At 41.6% G+C, this 16,883-nt stretch overlaps 1 protein-coding gene across 2 annotated transcripts in view; it reads right to left on the bottom strand.

Moving 5' to 3' along the window:
- Positions 1–15,892, bottom strand: part of hnrnpll (heterogeneous nuclear ribonucleoprotein L like) — a 39,900-nt gene extending 24,008 nt beyond the window's left edge. For both annotated transcript variants that reach the window (XM_083774742.1, XM_083774743.1), the window contains exons 1-5: positions 15,248–15,892; positions 2,480–2,598; positions 1,948–2,057; positions 795–922; positions 152–237 (exon numbers count right to left, since the gene is read on the bottom strand). In XM_083774742.1, coding sequence (XP_083630868.1) covers positions 152–237; positions 795–922; positions 1,948–2,057; positions 2,480–2,598; positions 15,248–15,487 — 683 coding nt within the window. In that variant the 5' untranslated portion in view covers positions 15,488–15,892. The remainder of the gene's footprint in view (positions 1–151; positions 238–794; positions 923–1,947; positions 2,058–2,479; positions 2,599–15,247) is intronic.
- Between the last annotated feature and the right edge of the window lie 991 nt (positions 15,893–16,883).

Below are 16,883 nucleotides of genomic sequence, written 5' to 3'. Positions count from 1 at the left end.
TGCACATTTTGTTGACGTCAGGAGAATTTTTAATTGTACTGAGAGAGATTACTTTCCATTCAACTTGACACAATGTGATATCCTGCAGCATATCCTGCTGCCCATATCTGATGATGTTGAGACACACTCACACACTCTTCAGCAAGGATACTCCACCATAGCCTGGATCCCGTTGCGTTTGAAGATTACAATTCGCTCCACAGTGCCCATGGGGTTACATACTGTGTAGAGCACATCCTGGAGAAACAAATGAGAAACAAATCTTTAGATTCCTGAAAGACATGGAGTTATATATGTCCCATAAGGTACTAGTTACTAGGCAGTAGCTCACGTCCAAATAGATATGAATTTTTAAACTTTCATTACAAATTAGATAGAATTTCCAAATTATACTCCAAAAATGCATTTAGCTGTATTGCAACAAAACTCTGAATTTTGATTTCAGGTATGATTCAGTGATTTTTGTCAAGGCGGGTCAAATAATAAATTCTTACAGCAGATTTGTTTTGTTCCATAAGGGTACTAGTTACTAGGCAGTAGCTTACGTCCAAATAGATAAATAAAACTTTCATTACAAATTAGATAGAATTTCCAAATTATTCTCCAAAAATGCATTTCGCTGTATTGCATGGCACACTGCCAGACTGGATAGCAGAATTCTACAATTATTAAAATGTATTTATGATTAATCATGGGTTTACTGAACAATAAACTAAATTGTGAGGGCATATTCTAATAAGTATAAGTGTGCAGTGTGTTTGTGCATGTGTGTGTGTGTGTGTGTGTGCTCTTACAGTAGTGATAGGATACAGAGGGTTCTGTATGGAGAGCAGGAGGACTTTGTTGCCACTGTTGGGGTTGTCAGCATTGGTTGGTCTGGTGATTCGCTTTGATGTGGAGTAGTTAAAATAGGCCTGCTGGCCTGCAAGGTGGACAAATAAATACCTCGATATCACCTTCTATGAAGCCTACATGTCTACAGTGCATTATAAACACACAGTACTTATAATGCACTATTATGTGCTTATGCTGCAACACTGCATAATTATGGTTATAAGAAATCATATATACTCATGATTTACGATATAACAATCATAACGCACTATAAAGCATTTTCTAATGACTTGCTTTCCACGGGTGCCGAGCAGGCGCAGAGTCGCAGACAGAGGACAAGTAGGGACAACCTGCTGCTGGTCTCTCGCAATTGGTTTGTACCAAACAACCTATAGTTGCTCAATATTGATTATTTTGACTACAGCAGTTTGTTTTTGAAATGTTCTACTTCTTTCGCCATACAGTTTGTTTCTTCACCCCACACACACACAGGTTACCGTTTTAAATACTGTGTCTGATAATCCCATGTGGGATGGGTCAAGAATTGGTCCAGACACGAAAATACAATATTCATTCATGCGGTGACAGCCCGTCACTCATTATTGCATTTTGCATAATGTGTGATAGTGTGATACACTATGATCCTGTCATAAGACCAGTAATTATTATGAAACTTGATTTTATTTATGGATTTATTTTAACTTTTTAAGTCATAATAAAAGGCTTTATAATGCGTTGTGATTAGTGTTATAAAGTAGGCCTACTAGAGACCATGTATGCATTATTATAACAATTATACAGTGTTATAATTATAATGCTTTAAAAGTATGTTTAAATGCATTTTTGAATGGGCTTCATACAAAGTGTTACCATTTGCCAGGATTATATGTTATAATAATTAACAGACTAATATAATTATAATACTTCATAAGGAATTATAGACAGCATGGGTTTCATAGGAAGTTTTTTTTTTTTTTTTGCAAGGACCATATATTATTATAATTACCATTGGTGAGATACAGTACATTAGAATTATTGTGCATTATAATAAAAAGTGCATTATAACAACCACCATTTATGACGTATGAAGAAATGTCAAGAGAATATCCTGACCTGCGATGTACACGGGTTCAGTGGTTCCACAGGACACACAGCGGTCAGCACTCTCCACCTCTGAGAACTCCACCAAGGCCTGTCGTTTGAAGGGCATCATCATCACATAACTGGAACACACAAGTTAGGCAGTTAGTAGACGGCAGCACACGCATGCAACAAGAAGGTCAATATTAATGGGACAAAGCATCATATTTGAAAACAAAGTTAACTAAGTTAAAGGAAGAACTGTACACACACACACAGGGCAAATCCTGTCCATACAATTTCCAATATTTACATTACATTACATCATTGCATCAGCACACCACAATAATGTATTGCATGTAAATGCTCATTCCATGTGCAAAATAAGACACTTTCACAATCAATTTGTTTTACATCACTCTGCAGAGGGTCAGAAAGGGCATCTTCTCAGTTCTCACTTGGTATTTACAACCAGAGGTGAACACACAAAGACGTTTTGTCACATAGTCCCATACACACAAACACACACACTCAAACTGGGGGGTTTTACTGCTGGGTGTCCCACCATATGGATCCAAACTTCTCTAGGGCGTCCACCAGGTCAGCCTCCACCACAGCCTCCACCAGGCCCCTGACGTGGACCACCGGACTGGGGGAGATGCGATGTGCTTCCCCCATAGTACTCTGCAACACACACAAAAAAAACATAAAATCAAGTTCACTCCACTGAAATAGAAAATGACAAATGTGCATTTTAGGTTAGGTTATGTGGCGTTTGTGGCAAGACAGGGAACCGTCTAGAACAGTGGGGTTGGAGGAGAGAGATTCAGGTATCCCACAGCTTGTACAGGCATACACAAAGTTAAAAACAACAGAAGAGGGCAATTAGAAACAATGCTACCTTGTGGATTTACCTTTTCTTGTTGCACGAATAACTATTTCCCTATGTACCTGTTACACTGGTCTAGTGAACTGCACCTTAACACTGCACCTGCTGCTACTTTTAATACAACGCGTTGTGATCTATTTTCACTATTTTAAACTGTTTTTAAAATACAAAAAGGAATGGTGTTGGACATATAAAGGTTTCCACCTGACAGCAACTTTACTTTATTTGTTTATTTGGACAGGACAAAGCATATTAATGGACGTCACATGGACGTAAATTATACACCAGATATAGCACAGTTGCTAATTTCCATCCACAGTCCTCACAAGAAACACAAAACGGAAAACAGACAGGCAAACAGTGGAATACAGACATAACATTACATAGGGAGCACAGCATAAAAAAGAAATACACCTAAAATAATCATGAATGGTTGCAGCTTTGGTTTTCAAGCAACCATTTTTTCAGATTGTATTTAAAAGATGGAAATGTAGCACAATCCCTTATACGCAGAGGAAGGCCATTCCATGCTACACAACCCTGTACTGAGAGGACATTTTGGCCGAATGTTGTTTGCCGGTGCGGCACTTCGCAGTCCCCTCGAGTGGTTGCTCTAGTACCGATTCCCCTATTGAGCTTTTGTTTAATGAATTCACTTGGGGGGGGGGGGGGGCAGGCACAGACCATGTAGGGTCTTGTATATGACCCCAACCTGTTATCTTATCTGTATGTTGGATGTAACATTATATGTAATGACTTGTTATACTGTTGATGATCAAAATAAACTAAACCTAAGTAAGTATCTTTTTTTATTATTCGACCAGTTAGGGTTACACCTATAAACCTGTGATATGACAATAAAGTTGATTCCGAATTTCCGATGTCTTTATGCATGTATATACTATGCTTTATAGTAGCCAACAAAGAAAACAAAGTAGCCAGCAACCACAGGGCAAACTAGCAGTGTGCACCAATGCATGATCTAGGGCAGCTTGAGACGCAAAATACTAATTTGGTTAATCGTTGGCATCTAGGGAGTGTGTGTGCAAAGTTTGGCATCGACCGGGTTAACGAGCGGACGGACGCACACACACACACAGACTGAGTGCAAAACATACTCTCTCCCAATGCCTTCGGCCTGTTGGAGACAATAATGGTTATCATGAACATTTTAGGGTTGTTTTCATGTTAGTATTAAATGCAATTATATAATTAGTTCACTGTAGCAGTATGTGCGTTTGGTTTCTAAAACTGTAATATATAATATGTATGTCTGTTTTTCTTGTGTGTGTGGTTATAGATTATTAGGTTTGCAACAGAAGAGGAACAGGCCACTGTTAATTAACACAACACAAGGTAGCAAAGATGTGAAATATGTAGCATTTCAAAACAGGCATGCAAAACATTGCAACAGAAAATGAACAGTGCCTTGTGTAGGCTAACTTGCTGTAGAAGAAAAGAAAATACACACAACAAAACAGCACAGAACGTATGTTACTCACCAGTCACCAATAGCTCTTAAACTACTCTTTCCCTCATGTTGCTTGCTACTATTAAAACTATTAAATCATTACAAAGGCTCGGAAGGGTACAGCATCTACAGTACTATAGCCTAACAAAGCTTTCTCAAAGGGATGCCTGCCCTCTACCCTTTCATTAGGACTTTGTTACTTATGAAGAATATAAAGATTTCTCTGTAGTAAACTCAGGGTTAGTTCACTCTTCAAAATGTGTCTTAAAAACCTTACTGAAGGTTCCGTCTTCTCAGTTCAGCCTCCTCAACAGGCTCTAGTCTAGTTACTCAGATCAAACAGGATGATTCCAAAGAAATTGAATATCATGGAAAAGTTGGTTTATTTGCATAATTCCATTTAAAAAGTTTAACTTTCATAGATTATAGATTCAGTGCACACAATGTAAATGATTTCAAGTATTTATTTGTTCATCTTTACACAATTTTGGCTTCCAGCTCATAAAACCCACTTAAGAAATAATTTCAAAAAATGTGAATACTGTGAAGAAATCACCATTTACTCCTCAGTTTTTGCAGAGCATGAATGTTTTAATCTGAATGCCACACAAATGATTCCCGAGCGTGGCACGGCTGCGGCTCACCCCTCCCAAGGGATGGGTCAAATGTGGAGAACAAATTTCGCATACCGCAATGTATGTGACAAATAGGACATTAACTTTATCTTAAACACGGAGGAAGGACTGCAGTGAAGCTGTTCAATGTAGGCCAGTGCCAGAGCACTGCTGCCACTGCAGTAGTTTCATCTAGCACACAGAGGCCTGTCCTCTATGCAAGGGCATATATGCAAGCTCTCTGCTTACATAGCAAACACACTTACAGCCGATATCTTCCTTGGGCACTATTTGTTGTAATGATGGACTGACATCAATACATGTCTGTCACTGTAGGGCAGGGCAGTGTCCTGCTGCTTAACTGCAAGCCAAAACAATCGATTACAAAAGGTCTGCTAAATGACGGTTCAAAACCGGATTAAATTCTGGAATGCATAATTATTAATTAAAACATACAGTTTGGTATTTCAACTTGATATTTTACAGATACCAATTTAATATGCACACACACAATACACAGACATAAAAGACAGAAGGTAGGACGGGAAGGCACACACAGCCACAGAAAGTAGAGCAGACCTAACCTGTGTTCCTCCAAAATGATTCCCCTCTGCCTAACCCTAAACCCGCAGGCCAATGATTACCCAGATTGGATTATCGTGAAAATTTAATATATTGGAATTGTTTGTTTACATAGACATGTATAAAGGCTAAATGGCCTTTATACATATACATTTGAGTCTCAGGCGTTCACCGGTGGCTATCTTGCTACAGTGAACTTTTCTGGTACGTTCTATGGTAGCTGGTGATCTGCTCAAACAACAATACTCTTAACTCGCTGTAAACTGATTTACAAACCGTTTGGTTATTACAAACGTTAACATGGCTATGACTCAGATTCAGTACAGCGTGTTTTTAAAGCATTCAACTGACCTGTGATAATGTATATAGTTAAATGCATCAAAACTGTTGCACGTCGTGATGTGGAGAATATTAAAAGGCATGATATCCAATCGTTTTCATCTGTATAAAAAAAGCTTACCGACTTGACAACTACTTGGTACTGTACTTAGATGATTGATTACACATACCACCACCAGGTTCTGTTTGGCTCACCACCAGACATCACTGAACCTTTTAAGGTGCTGTAAAAAGTGGGCAGGCACATAATGGAGAGTCCAGTAGACACAGTCTGCATAGTTCAGTACTGTACAGTGTACTCAAAGCATACTCTGCAGTCCAGGGAGTCCACATACCAGTGGCAACAACTGCGGGGGTGCTTGGTAGCTGGAGCACCCCTCAAGAAAATAGGAACACAATATAGCACCCCCTGAGCTCCCCTCCCCCATGACTGGGGTTTTGTCACGTAGGCCCACGACTCACACCTTGTGGTGTTGCCTGTTCCCTGTTCACAGAACAAGTATACAAAAGCTAATATGGTGGCTTTTGTTTCAACCTGCCAGGTAGCAAGATGCTAAAATAATTTAATTATTTACTGTTGATCATTGAATTGATCATGCTGAAATGTTAATGAAATGTATTTTTAGAGGGCTTTTCCAGAGGGACTGGGCGGTCCGTCGGCCGGTGGGATGGGTCGGCCGGTCCGTGGATAGGTCGGCCGGTCGTTTGATAGGTCGGCCGGTCCGTGGATAGGTCGGCCGGTCGTTTGATAGGTCGGCCGGTCCGTGGATAGGTCGGCCGGTCCGTGTGTGGGTCGGCCGGCCGAAAAAAAACAAAAACAAAAACAAAACATTTTTTATTTTATTTTTAAACCAAAATGGTAACTCTGTCATTCCTCTACCGTTTTGGACGGGGGTGGGCTCATTTGAATCGTGTCGCCCCCCTGGGGGCGTCTTTGGGGGTCTCAAGGTTCGGGGACCCCCAGGAACCCCCAAATGGTAACTGTCATTCATCTACCGTTTTGGACGGGGGTGGGCTCATTTGAATCGTGTCGCCCACCTGGGGGCGTCTTTGGGGTCTCAAGGTTCGGGGACCCCCAGGGACCCCCAAATGGTAACTCTGTCATTCATCTACCGTTTTGGACGGGGGTGGGCTCATTTGAATCGTGACGCCCCCCTGGGGGCGTCTTTGGTGGTCTCAAGGTTCTGGGACCCCCAGGGACCCCCAAATGGTAACTATCAATTCTCAACCGTTTTGGACAGGGGTTGGTTGGAATCGTGTTGCCTCTCTGGGCGTAATATCGGCGTTTAGGAGGTTCGGGGACCCCCACATGGTAACTCTTGACATTTTCATGATAGATCTTTATTGATGGGAGGGAGACAGAACCATTTATATTGATCTGCATATTCTTCTTACTATAGCTCTCTCTCACACACACTTTTCAGATATCACTTGATATGGACATTTAACCAAGCTATTTCCCGATTCACACAATTCAAATGAGCCCACCCCCGTCCAAAACGGTAGAGGAATGACAGAGTTACCATTTGGGGGTCCCTGGGGGTCCCCGAACCTTGAGACCCCAAAGACGCCCCCAGGGGGGCGACACGATTCAAATGAGCCCACCCTCGTCCAAAACGGTAGAGGAATGACAGAGTTAACATTTTGGTACCGACCTATCAAACGACCGGCCGACCTATCCACGGCCGGCCGACCCACCCACGGGCCGGCCGGTACAAATGGATCCTGCCCTTGCTGGTTTTTCAAGTGCTCAAAGCGCTTTACAATGGTTCATTAATTCATACATTGGGAGGTGAAGCGGCGAACAGTCGACGCCGGCGTCCTCACTTTCCACATTCACACACCAATGGTGGCGAGCTCACACCGACCAACTCATTGAAACAAGATGCTGAAACAATTTAATTCTGACAGTTATGAGAACTATTCGCCACAGCCGCATACCAAACCCATTTTACAGACGTGTTTCTCTCGTGTACATACTGTCAGATGGACAGGTATGCAGATACAAGTGAAGTGACTGCTGCACAGACCTCCTAATAGGCGGAGGACCATCTGCTCAGTGTCCAGTGACAGTCCATGTGGACACATAGCTCTTTGCACTGCAGTCTGTTTGAGGTGCTGTAGATGCAGAGTTGATAACTCTGCTCCTTCTCCAGCCAAAGGACATTAGCTTGATGACACTGTGGAAATGTCCTGTTCACCGCTGTGCGAGTGCAGCACATTTCTCTTTAGCTAAATGAAAAGCGATAATTTGATTAGACAGGATTGCATCCATCTTGAACACACCCCCACTGATAATATATATTCTGCCTAAACAAACACACCTTGCCAGGGATACTCTGGCGTCGGTTGCCACGAGGGTCGACCCACCCACAACAACACCCTTGACTGCACTTAAAACTGACTAGCTGGTTGTTACATATACAAAGTATAGATGGCTTTTAGCCTTTAGTTGAAATCAACTTGAGTGAGTCGAGTGAGTCTGAATACAAAACAATAATCCACTGCCATCCAATAGACACCTAAAAATATATATATACAATAGTGCATGCATAAACTTTCCTTAATGATTATATCTGGTTTCAGTATATATTTATCATGTATTTTCACTCATTCCATGAGTTATTTCGCTCCGTTGTGTTGTTTATTAGCAATTTAAGAAATTAATAAATAAATAAAAAAGTCGCTCATTGACTTCCATTGTAACAGGGAAACGGCTCTCAACGTCACTCTTTTAGCACATAAACCAACGCAACAAAAGCTGATTCTGACAGGTTAATGGTAATCACATCAGGAAAACTCATGCGGTTTAATTTTTAATAAAAAAAAAATAATAATAACTAATTTGTGTAGAAAGAAGATCTGGTAGGTATGCCTACGCCGACCGAATCACTGCTGTTCCTGTTGAGTAAAAAAACGATCTGATTGGACCAAAACTGTACACCCACTCCTGAAGCGTATTATTGGAATGCTGTTGAGCCACGACGGGGATGTAAACAAATGGATTTGATCTCGTCCGCTTTCACTAAAAACACACACAATGCACGTGTTTGAGGGAGACACTTTAGAAGAAGTGTCTGGGACTGCTCGTATGCGAGGCTGCAGCTGGGTGCATCTCAAACAGCGTGGAGACTTGTTTACAAACGAAACCTCGCAAGATGTCACCGCGAGAGTTGGGGACACTGTAGTACTGTTTCTGTATATCTCCGACTAAAATAGTAACTTTATAAATCTATCTTAAAAGACGAAAATAAAAAAAAATAGTTTTCCTGATGCGATAACCCGTCAGAACACAAGGGAGCATTAGTTTGCCCATAATGAGGTAAGAAAACAACCCAAACCTCTAAAAAAGTGGTCTTACCCTTTAAGGTTATTATAGCGATCAAATTGTATTGGGGGCGGGGCCGGTGGCAGGGCGGGGCAGGGGTCGGCCAAAGCACGGCCAAAGCATTTCCGGGGGTCCCCAGTGTTGAGAACCCCTGCATTAGTCATTAGACTGATATGAGCAGAGACTTCATTGAATCAAAGTTTTTTCATTACTGAAACTAAAAGAAAACTGGAAATGTATTTTCTTGCTGGATTTATGAAGTCAAGGTATACCCAGTGTTTCCTCTATATGCATTGTGTGGCAGCCAACCACCACAGCATGATTTTAGTAGGCTATTTGAAGATTTTTTTTTTTACTTTTTGCTAAAACGATGGAAGATGGCTTGCACATTACATATGTATATGCTCTTGTACAGTATGTATGACTGTATTTCACTTCCAGTGCCTGCTGTCTCTCAAGCTCTCCCTCTCTTTTTTTTGTGATCAAGTTTTTTATTTTTTATTTTATTTAAAGAAAGAAAAAGGGGGTTTCCCCCACCCCACCCTCCCACCCCACAGGTTGAACAGCGAAACAGATACAGGGTTACAATACATCAAAAATAATCATAATAGTAATAATAATAATAATAATAATAGTAATAATAATAATAAATAAGGCGAGAGATATTTTACCATTGGAAAAATCAAATTAAAAAGGAGAAAATAACAGTTATCAGAGACGTTGGCATGATCTTTCTGTCTTCGCATTTAAAGGCATGCTAGTGTGATCTATAAATACAGCCTATTTGTGTCGCAGGCTGGAAAAGCACCCGTTGTACAACCAGTAACCACCGCCACTATCTTAATAGTCTGAGCGTGACATTTATTCACAGTCTGCGTCACCAACCGTTTCTCTGTCTTGCTGTCAAGAGGCATGGTAGAAGAATAGCACAAATATAATACCTTAATTCCGCTGGTTACAACATCCCCTGCGAGACTACCTGGCTCCCATATACACAAGCGAACAGCACAAACCGGACATAATTCCAGTTCTCCAAATCTAATTAAATATTTATAAGTTACGGGGCATTAAGGCAAATTTGTTACCCATGAGGAAAGGCTTATATACATGATTCAGGGATAAATAAGGAACCTTGTACTATTAATTCCCTGCCGGGGTTGCGGTCAGTCATAGTCCGTTCCCTGCCGAGGATTTCAGACAGATGTTTGAATACCCTGAAATTCACCCCAGTGAACCAGAAGTAGTTATCGGCCATTACGGATCTGCTGTCAGATACTTTCGCTTTCATCAGAAGCTTTAATATAGTAACTGAGGTAGAGGTAGCGCAGATTCTTTTATTGAGCTCCTAACATTGACGTCCTGTGTAATAACTTCAATCTGAGCTTCCATTCCAAGATAAACGCCCCTAAAGATTGCGCTTATAATGGAAGTGGACGGAGGAGAAACATTTAATTGACTGACCACAGCGAAAGCAAGCGTTGCCAACAATTGGGAAGCTACTATATGGTAATATAAAAGGGGCTGAATGGATGAATAATAACCCCAAAAAGACGAAAGACGTCAACGGCAGGAAGCGCCATTAGAATAAAAGACATCAAAGACGTGCCTAATACTAGACTACGGCCGGGAGCGGTACCCACCTGCCTCCCATTGGCCCTCCTCCTACTAGTAGTAGGGACTCCCTACTACAAGTAAGAAGTATTAGGCAATAGGCACCCGCGTGGCGGCACATTCTCGCCTTCCAATACACAAAAATCACTTAGGTTGACTTGGGTCGACGCACAACAGGACAAATCACACCGCTGGTATGAACGCTAAAACTGTCTCGTCCCGTCTCAACCCTATGGTGTGGTTTGGGCTTTAGACCATGAAGGAGGTCTCTAGCAGACACCATCGAGCGCACAAGTTGCTTTGTCGAACATTGCGAAGTTTGCTAGAGCCGACTCAGCCCCGTTCGAGTTGCAACCCTCCCATGTTACACACCTAACTAAATCACAATAAGTGATACAGTAGTCCCTCGCCCACTCCCCCTCCCTCTACAGCTAAATCACAATGTGTGATAGTCCCTCCGCCCGCACTCCCTACCTCAGTCTCCACTGCTGCTCTCTCTCAATGTCCATTTCATTGCATTCTTCACCTACCTCTACTAGCGACCGTAGTAGACACTTTTTCATCATTGGCTGCCTCTAAGCCAATGGGAGACGTACCTATAAAACCCATACTCTGAACGGAATAAATTAAAACCCATACTCTTTGGCTGCATACTCTGAACACTGCAACGTGAAGCCGTGAGCTGAGGCAGAGGCTGCGGCACACAAACTGATTATATATGTTCATAAACGAGAGCTTACTGCAGTTTGCATTTATGACCGAGACATTGATGTTAACGGGTGGTGCACTGCAGAGGGAATAAATATTTCATCAATCATGATGAAAATGGTCATGGCTTTTGGTGTAGCCTGCAACACCATGACACTAAAAAGTATCAAGGCGGTTTGGAGGATTTAGCCTAATTAAAATCTAATCTGAAGATAAACTCGTATAAAATTATTATGGGGGGGTCCCCAAAAAAAAGAAACTGAATGGCTGGAAAATGGAAATTAAGAGTTTACACAGTACGTGGTGCATGCATAAACTTTCCTTAATGATTATCTGGTTTCAGTATTAATTAACAATATATTTTCTCTATTATTAAGGTTATTTGTTTGTATTGGTTGGTGGTGGGGAGAGGGGCGTGAGGCCAAAAACGTTGAGAACCCCTGTCCCATCTCATCTGGGACATTTTCACATAAGCATATTTCCATCCTAGAACTAAATTGCGTCTCTAATTTCCCATACTCTCTAGTTACTGGTGAAGAGCTATTGAACTTGCCCATGGTTTACTGAGAGCTGACATCTAGTACAACAGCGTAGCAATTAGTTGGTTTCCATTATGCTTTTCTGCTAAACGGGTGCAAAACATCCCCGTCATTGTATTTTCTCTCTCTCATACATACATACATACATTTATATATATATATATATATATATATATATATATAAAAACATTAGTTATACCTGTATATTATGATGTTGGTTTTATATGAGAGTCTAGACCAATGCATATCATTTGGCATATCAGTACACCACTGGCAATGTTTGTTGAACTTGAAAGTCTCAATCTATATATTGTTTTAAATACAATACTTTCAGAAAGTGGAATTCTGGTGATTGTGTGAACTAGGCATAATGCATCCTGTCTGTGTCATGTCAATGTGTCAATTCTTTCTGGCTTCAGCCTCAGGCCTTACATATACAACTACATATTACAGGCCACATTCCCCACTTCCTGTGTGTCCGAGTGTGAGGGCAGTCTGCCCTCCACAAGATATCATTCAATTCATAAGATCATTTCAGGCCATTGTAGGCCTGTCACAATTATTACATATGGTAAGGACCTGACCACAATTATTTGAGATAATCGCAGTTATTTTTGCACAATTGGCGTTATGGCGTGATCAATTCATCAGTTGAAAAATTATCAATGAACATTTTCAAACATTTTGCTAAATAGCGTGTTGATGTAAACGCTTAAAAGAAAAAAAAAATATATATATATATATATTTTTTTTCTACATAAGTGATAGTGACGGCCTACTAACTAACAGTGAAAAAAATTAAAAAGTGCAACCACCTTATCACTAGCCGTCAGCCTGTTACCAACACCCCACTAGACAACTGTGGAAAATGGATAAAATCGATCCCGGTCCGATTGACATAAAAGTGAGGCTGATTTTTTTTTACGTCCTCCGAAATTTGGTCTGATATTCTGCCATAAAAAAGCACCAGTGTCCAAAGTGCAAACACATCTATTTGTAATATATGAAAAGTAAAATGTCATGAGCCCTACATGTCAAGAGCATTTCAGTCTTTAAAGTGATTTTACACTGCTACTAACTACATGTACCGTACGAAGTAATGCAATTACTGCAAGTAATGCAAGTAATGCAATTATGTGCACAAGCAACAGTATACTGAAAAGAGTAAATTCATTTTTGGAGGTTTGTGGAACCCTCTGTGGAATAAAAACTAATATTGACACTATATACGGATGCATTTTTCCCAAAGCACACACAACTCCTATTTGTATTTACGATGCAATTCTCCAGAGAGGGAGAGCATACACATCTTCCACAGAGTCTTGGGACCATGAAAAAGATGCAAATGGAATTAAACATGCATTACGCAATGCTGATAAGCAGTAACAACTCACGCTGTGGTAAAAGCAGACATACAAGTCCCATGTCTGCCTAGCCCGATACGTTCCCTCAGTGCCTACGCTCATTCTGTAGCTTCGAGATGAGGTCAAGAATCCAAGCCCTTCCATTGCGTTTCAGAAACGGTGCATGGATTTTCTTGGCCGTTCCTAAATGACATTTAGTTTAGCTCCTTATCAGACCTTCACTTTTTGGATACAATCTGCAGAAAAGGGTAAGCAGCATAAGTTGTGGAAACCATGTGCCGTTTCTGAAACGCAATGGGAGGGCTTGGATTCATGACCTCATCTCGGAGCTACAGAATGAGCGTAGGGACTGAGGGAACGTATCGGGGATAATGTCTGCCCTGCTGTGGAGTTCATGAGAAAGTGTCATGGATGTCAACAACAAATAGGCTACTGTAACAACCATACCAAGTCAACTGAAGTATCTCTCAAGACAGACTGTTGACTCTGTCTCCGTCAAAGAGTGCGCTGTTATTCCTTATTTTTGACGATGGGTTCTCAGATTGACTGAAACCTCCTTAGGCCTTAATAAGTTGTTAATTCCATGTTCACACTCCATCTACCGGTCTCCATCTAACGGTCAGCTCTCCTCTCCCAGGCCACATTTTACACTATGTTTGACATGCATTAGGTAAAAGTTTGTTTCAATAGTGGTCTACGACTGCCAGTTATCCTCTCCCAACCTAACACACATGAAACAAAGAAAGGCAATTAACCTATAGCCAAAATAGAAGCATCCGATCATTAATATATTCAGTTATGGGACTTTAATAATAGCCTAGCTTGTTAGATCACACATTTGGGAAATTGTCTAATCTGCAGCTGTCATCTATGATGAATTCCTGTTCTGTTCTTTAGCTACATAGAAGTGTCTATTTGTATGTCTCTAAATGTTTTGATGAATTGAACAATGTGGACCCTGTTGTAAACAAGTGTAATGCTTAATTGGGTCGTCCACTCACAGTTAACAGTCTTTGTATTGAGTTTGTGCTTAAAATGTACTGTAAATTCTACAAACTGTTAATAAATATTTCAATCAATCAATCAAATCAGATCAGCTCACATCACATTACATCACCAGAAAAATGCATCAAATAGCGTTTTGTGTGTGCGTGTGCGTGCGCGCACAATCAGGCCTACATGACTGTGCGAAAGCCATTGTGACGAATTATAAAAATGTCTTCACACTGTCACTATCAGTGCTCCTGTCCATTGTGTGGACAGCAAAGCCAACCTCCCGATCATTTTAAATGTCGACAAGGAATGAAGGAAGGCATATAGCCATCGTAGGTGCACAAGTTAACACAATGCTTACACACAATAATACACACAGAACCATCCGGTAAGCGCCTGTGCGAAACAGCACCATTGGACCCTATTGTAAACAAGTGTAATGCTTTATGGTGTTGTCCACAGTTAACAGTTTTTTATTGAGTTGTGCTTGAAATGTACTATAATTCTCCAATCTGTTAATACATACTTCAATCAATTAAAACCAGTCGAGTTGCGGGTAGTTGCAAGGACTTGTGAGTAGGCTAGTTGCATTTTAGCCCTGGGTCCAGTGACTTGCTAACGCACTGGACCATGGCTAGATGCATGGTTTGGGCTTAAAACACAAAACAGCACACTACCACCGGTAAATGTAACTGTCTATATGAGTCTATATAGTAGCTCTGCTAAAAAAAATCTATAGTAGATTAGTAGAATAGCAGAAAATGGAATGTGATGTGTGACAGTGAAAGAATGGAAGGTAGAATGAAAAAGAGAAACCCTGCACACGCAGAGAAAGCTCCTTTGATATTCTGCACAGGTTTACATGTAATAATAATACAATGTCTCATAATCTCACCCTTCTTCCAGTTCCAGTTCCAAACTGGCTACTGCTGCTGTTGCTGTTCCATCGGGCCCGGCTGTCCACTGCGGCATCAATGTTCGCAGGAAGTCCTCCTCCCCCCACCGAATCCGATTCGGAGTCTTCCCCCTCCTCCAACTCTTCGTCTCCTTCTACCATTTCTCCCGTTTTTAGCCTCTTGGTCGCCCTCCCATACTCTCCTTCCTCGTACTCGCATGTTCCTTCTGCCAACGACATGGCAGCGGGCACGGGAGAGCCGTTAAAAATGTGCACGCTCGGTTCTTCTTTTGGTTTGATATGAACGACAACACGCCCCGGTGGATCAGTGCTCTGTGCTCGGCCCTGCAATAACGTTCTGCCTTTTCATAAATTATAAACAGTTTCCTGCCCAGTCTGGGGGGAAAAAGACGCCTCGCGAAATGAGGGCACTGTTCTTTAGCCTGCTGTCAAATGGGCATTCCTTTTAACCAATGGGTTGAAGTGAAGTGACGGTCGCGTCTTTGTAATATCCGTGTTAATGTGTGCCTCCTCAAAAGCCTTTTGACGCAGATCAGAGAAGCCCACAGCCCGTGGTTATATATCCTTGGTATCCAGTATCCACGCACCCCTCTTCTTCTCTCCACCTTCTTTCTTTAGCTCGCTTTCTCTCTCCTTCAACCCAGTGATTTTAGCTTTGAGTGTTGGTGAAAGAGAGATCCCGCCCCCGCTCCGATCTCATTGAACAGTATGTTCTCAGACGGCGAGTGATTGGTCTAGTGTCAGCGGAGAGAAAAGGCTGCTCTACATTCTGCAGTGATGTGCGGAGAGAGAGAGAGAGAGAGAGAGAGAGAGAGACGGGGAGAAATGTTATAGCAGAGACAGAAATGAACACACGTATGCATACTATGCATTGCATTCCAAACAGAGATGATGGCCCAGGCAGACTAGGCCACAGCCTGTGGCCTACAGGCTTTGCCTGCAAAGGCAGAAATACCTTGTAGTGGCGGTGGTGGTGATGATGATGATGATGATGATGATGATGACAAAGGTGTTTTGGTTGTTAGGCCTACTGAAAATGAAGTAAATAAATAGAGCCGGCTACACAAGGTACATTTTGTTTACTTTTTGCTAAGCAAGGGCTAACTTGAAGTACTTGCAGAGAGTAATGCCGGACACAATTTCAGAGACCATCAATGTGGATGAGCGGTTTTGCATTTGGCCAGGGTCAGCGAATAATATTCCCTGATTAAATGCAGAACCATTTGGTAAGGAATTTATCCAATATTGTATTTTCATATTATTACAAAACAATTCCATACCAAGTAATTTCTTCACCAATGCGTTTGAAAAGGTGTCTAAGTAACATACGGTAACAGTTTGGCATTCAACTCCCCTATGTGAACCTAAGCTATAGTTGGAGTATAGGGATAACTTAAGGTCTGGACGCGCACCAGTGCTCAAACACGCGCACCAGCGTTCATACACGTGCTAGGCTGTGTTATATCGTCGCCTGGTGGAGGCAGCCCTAGCGTCCAGAATCGTCTCGATGATGTTAGGGAGCAGGACAGACCCAAAGGTAGGCTACTCTAGATCCTGAGGGCTTGGGTGGAAGATCTCTTGTCCGGCCTGAGTCAGCAGGTCCCAGGGCCGGCCG

The sequence above is a fragment of the Protomyctophum parallelum genome, assembly GCF_964188405.1.
Source record: "Protomyctophum parallelum genome assembly, chromosome: 10".
NCBI classification, from domain to species: domain Eukaryota; kingdom Metazoa; phylum Chordata; class Actinopteri; order Myctophiformes; family Myctophidae; genus Protomyctophum; species Protomyctophum parallelum.
The sequence above is the reverse complement of the archived record's forward strand: the minus strand, read 5'-3'. Positions and strand labels throughout refer to the sequence as shown.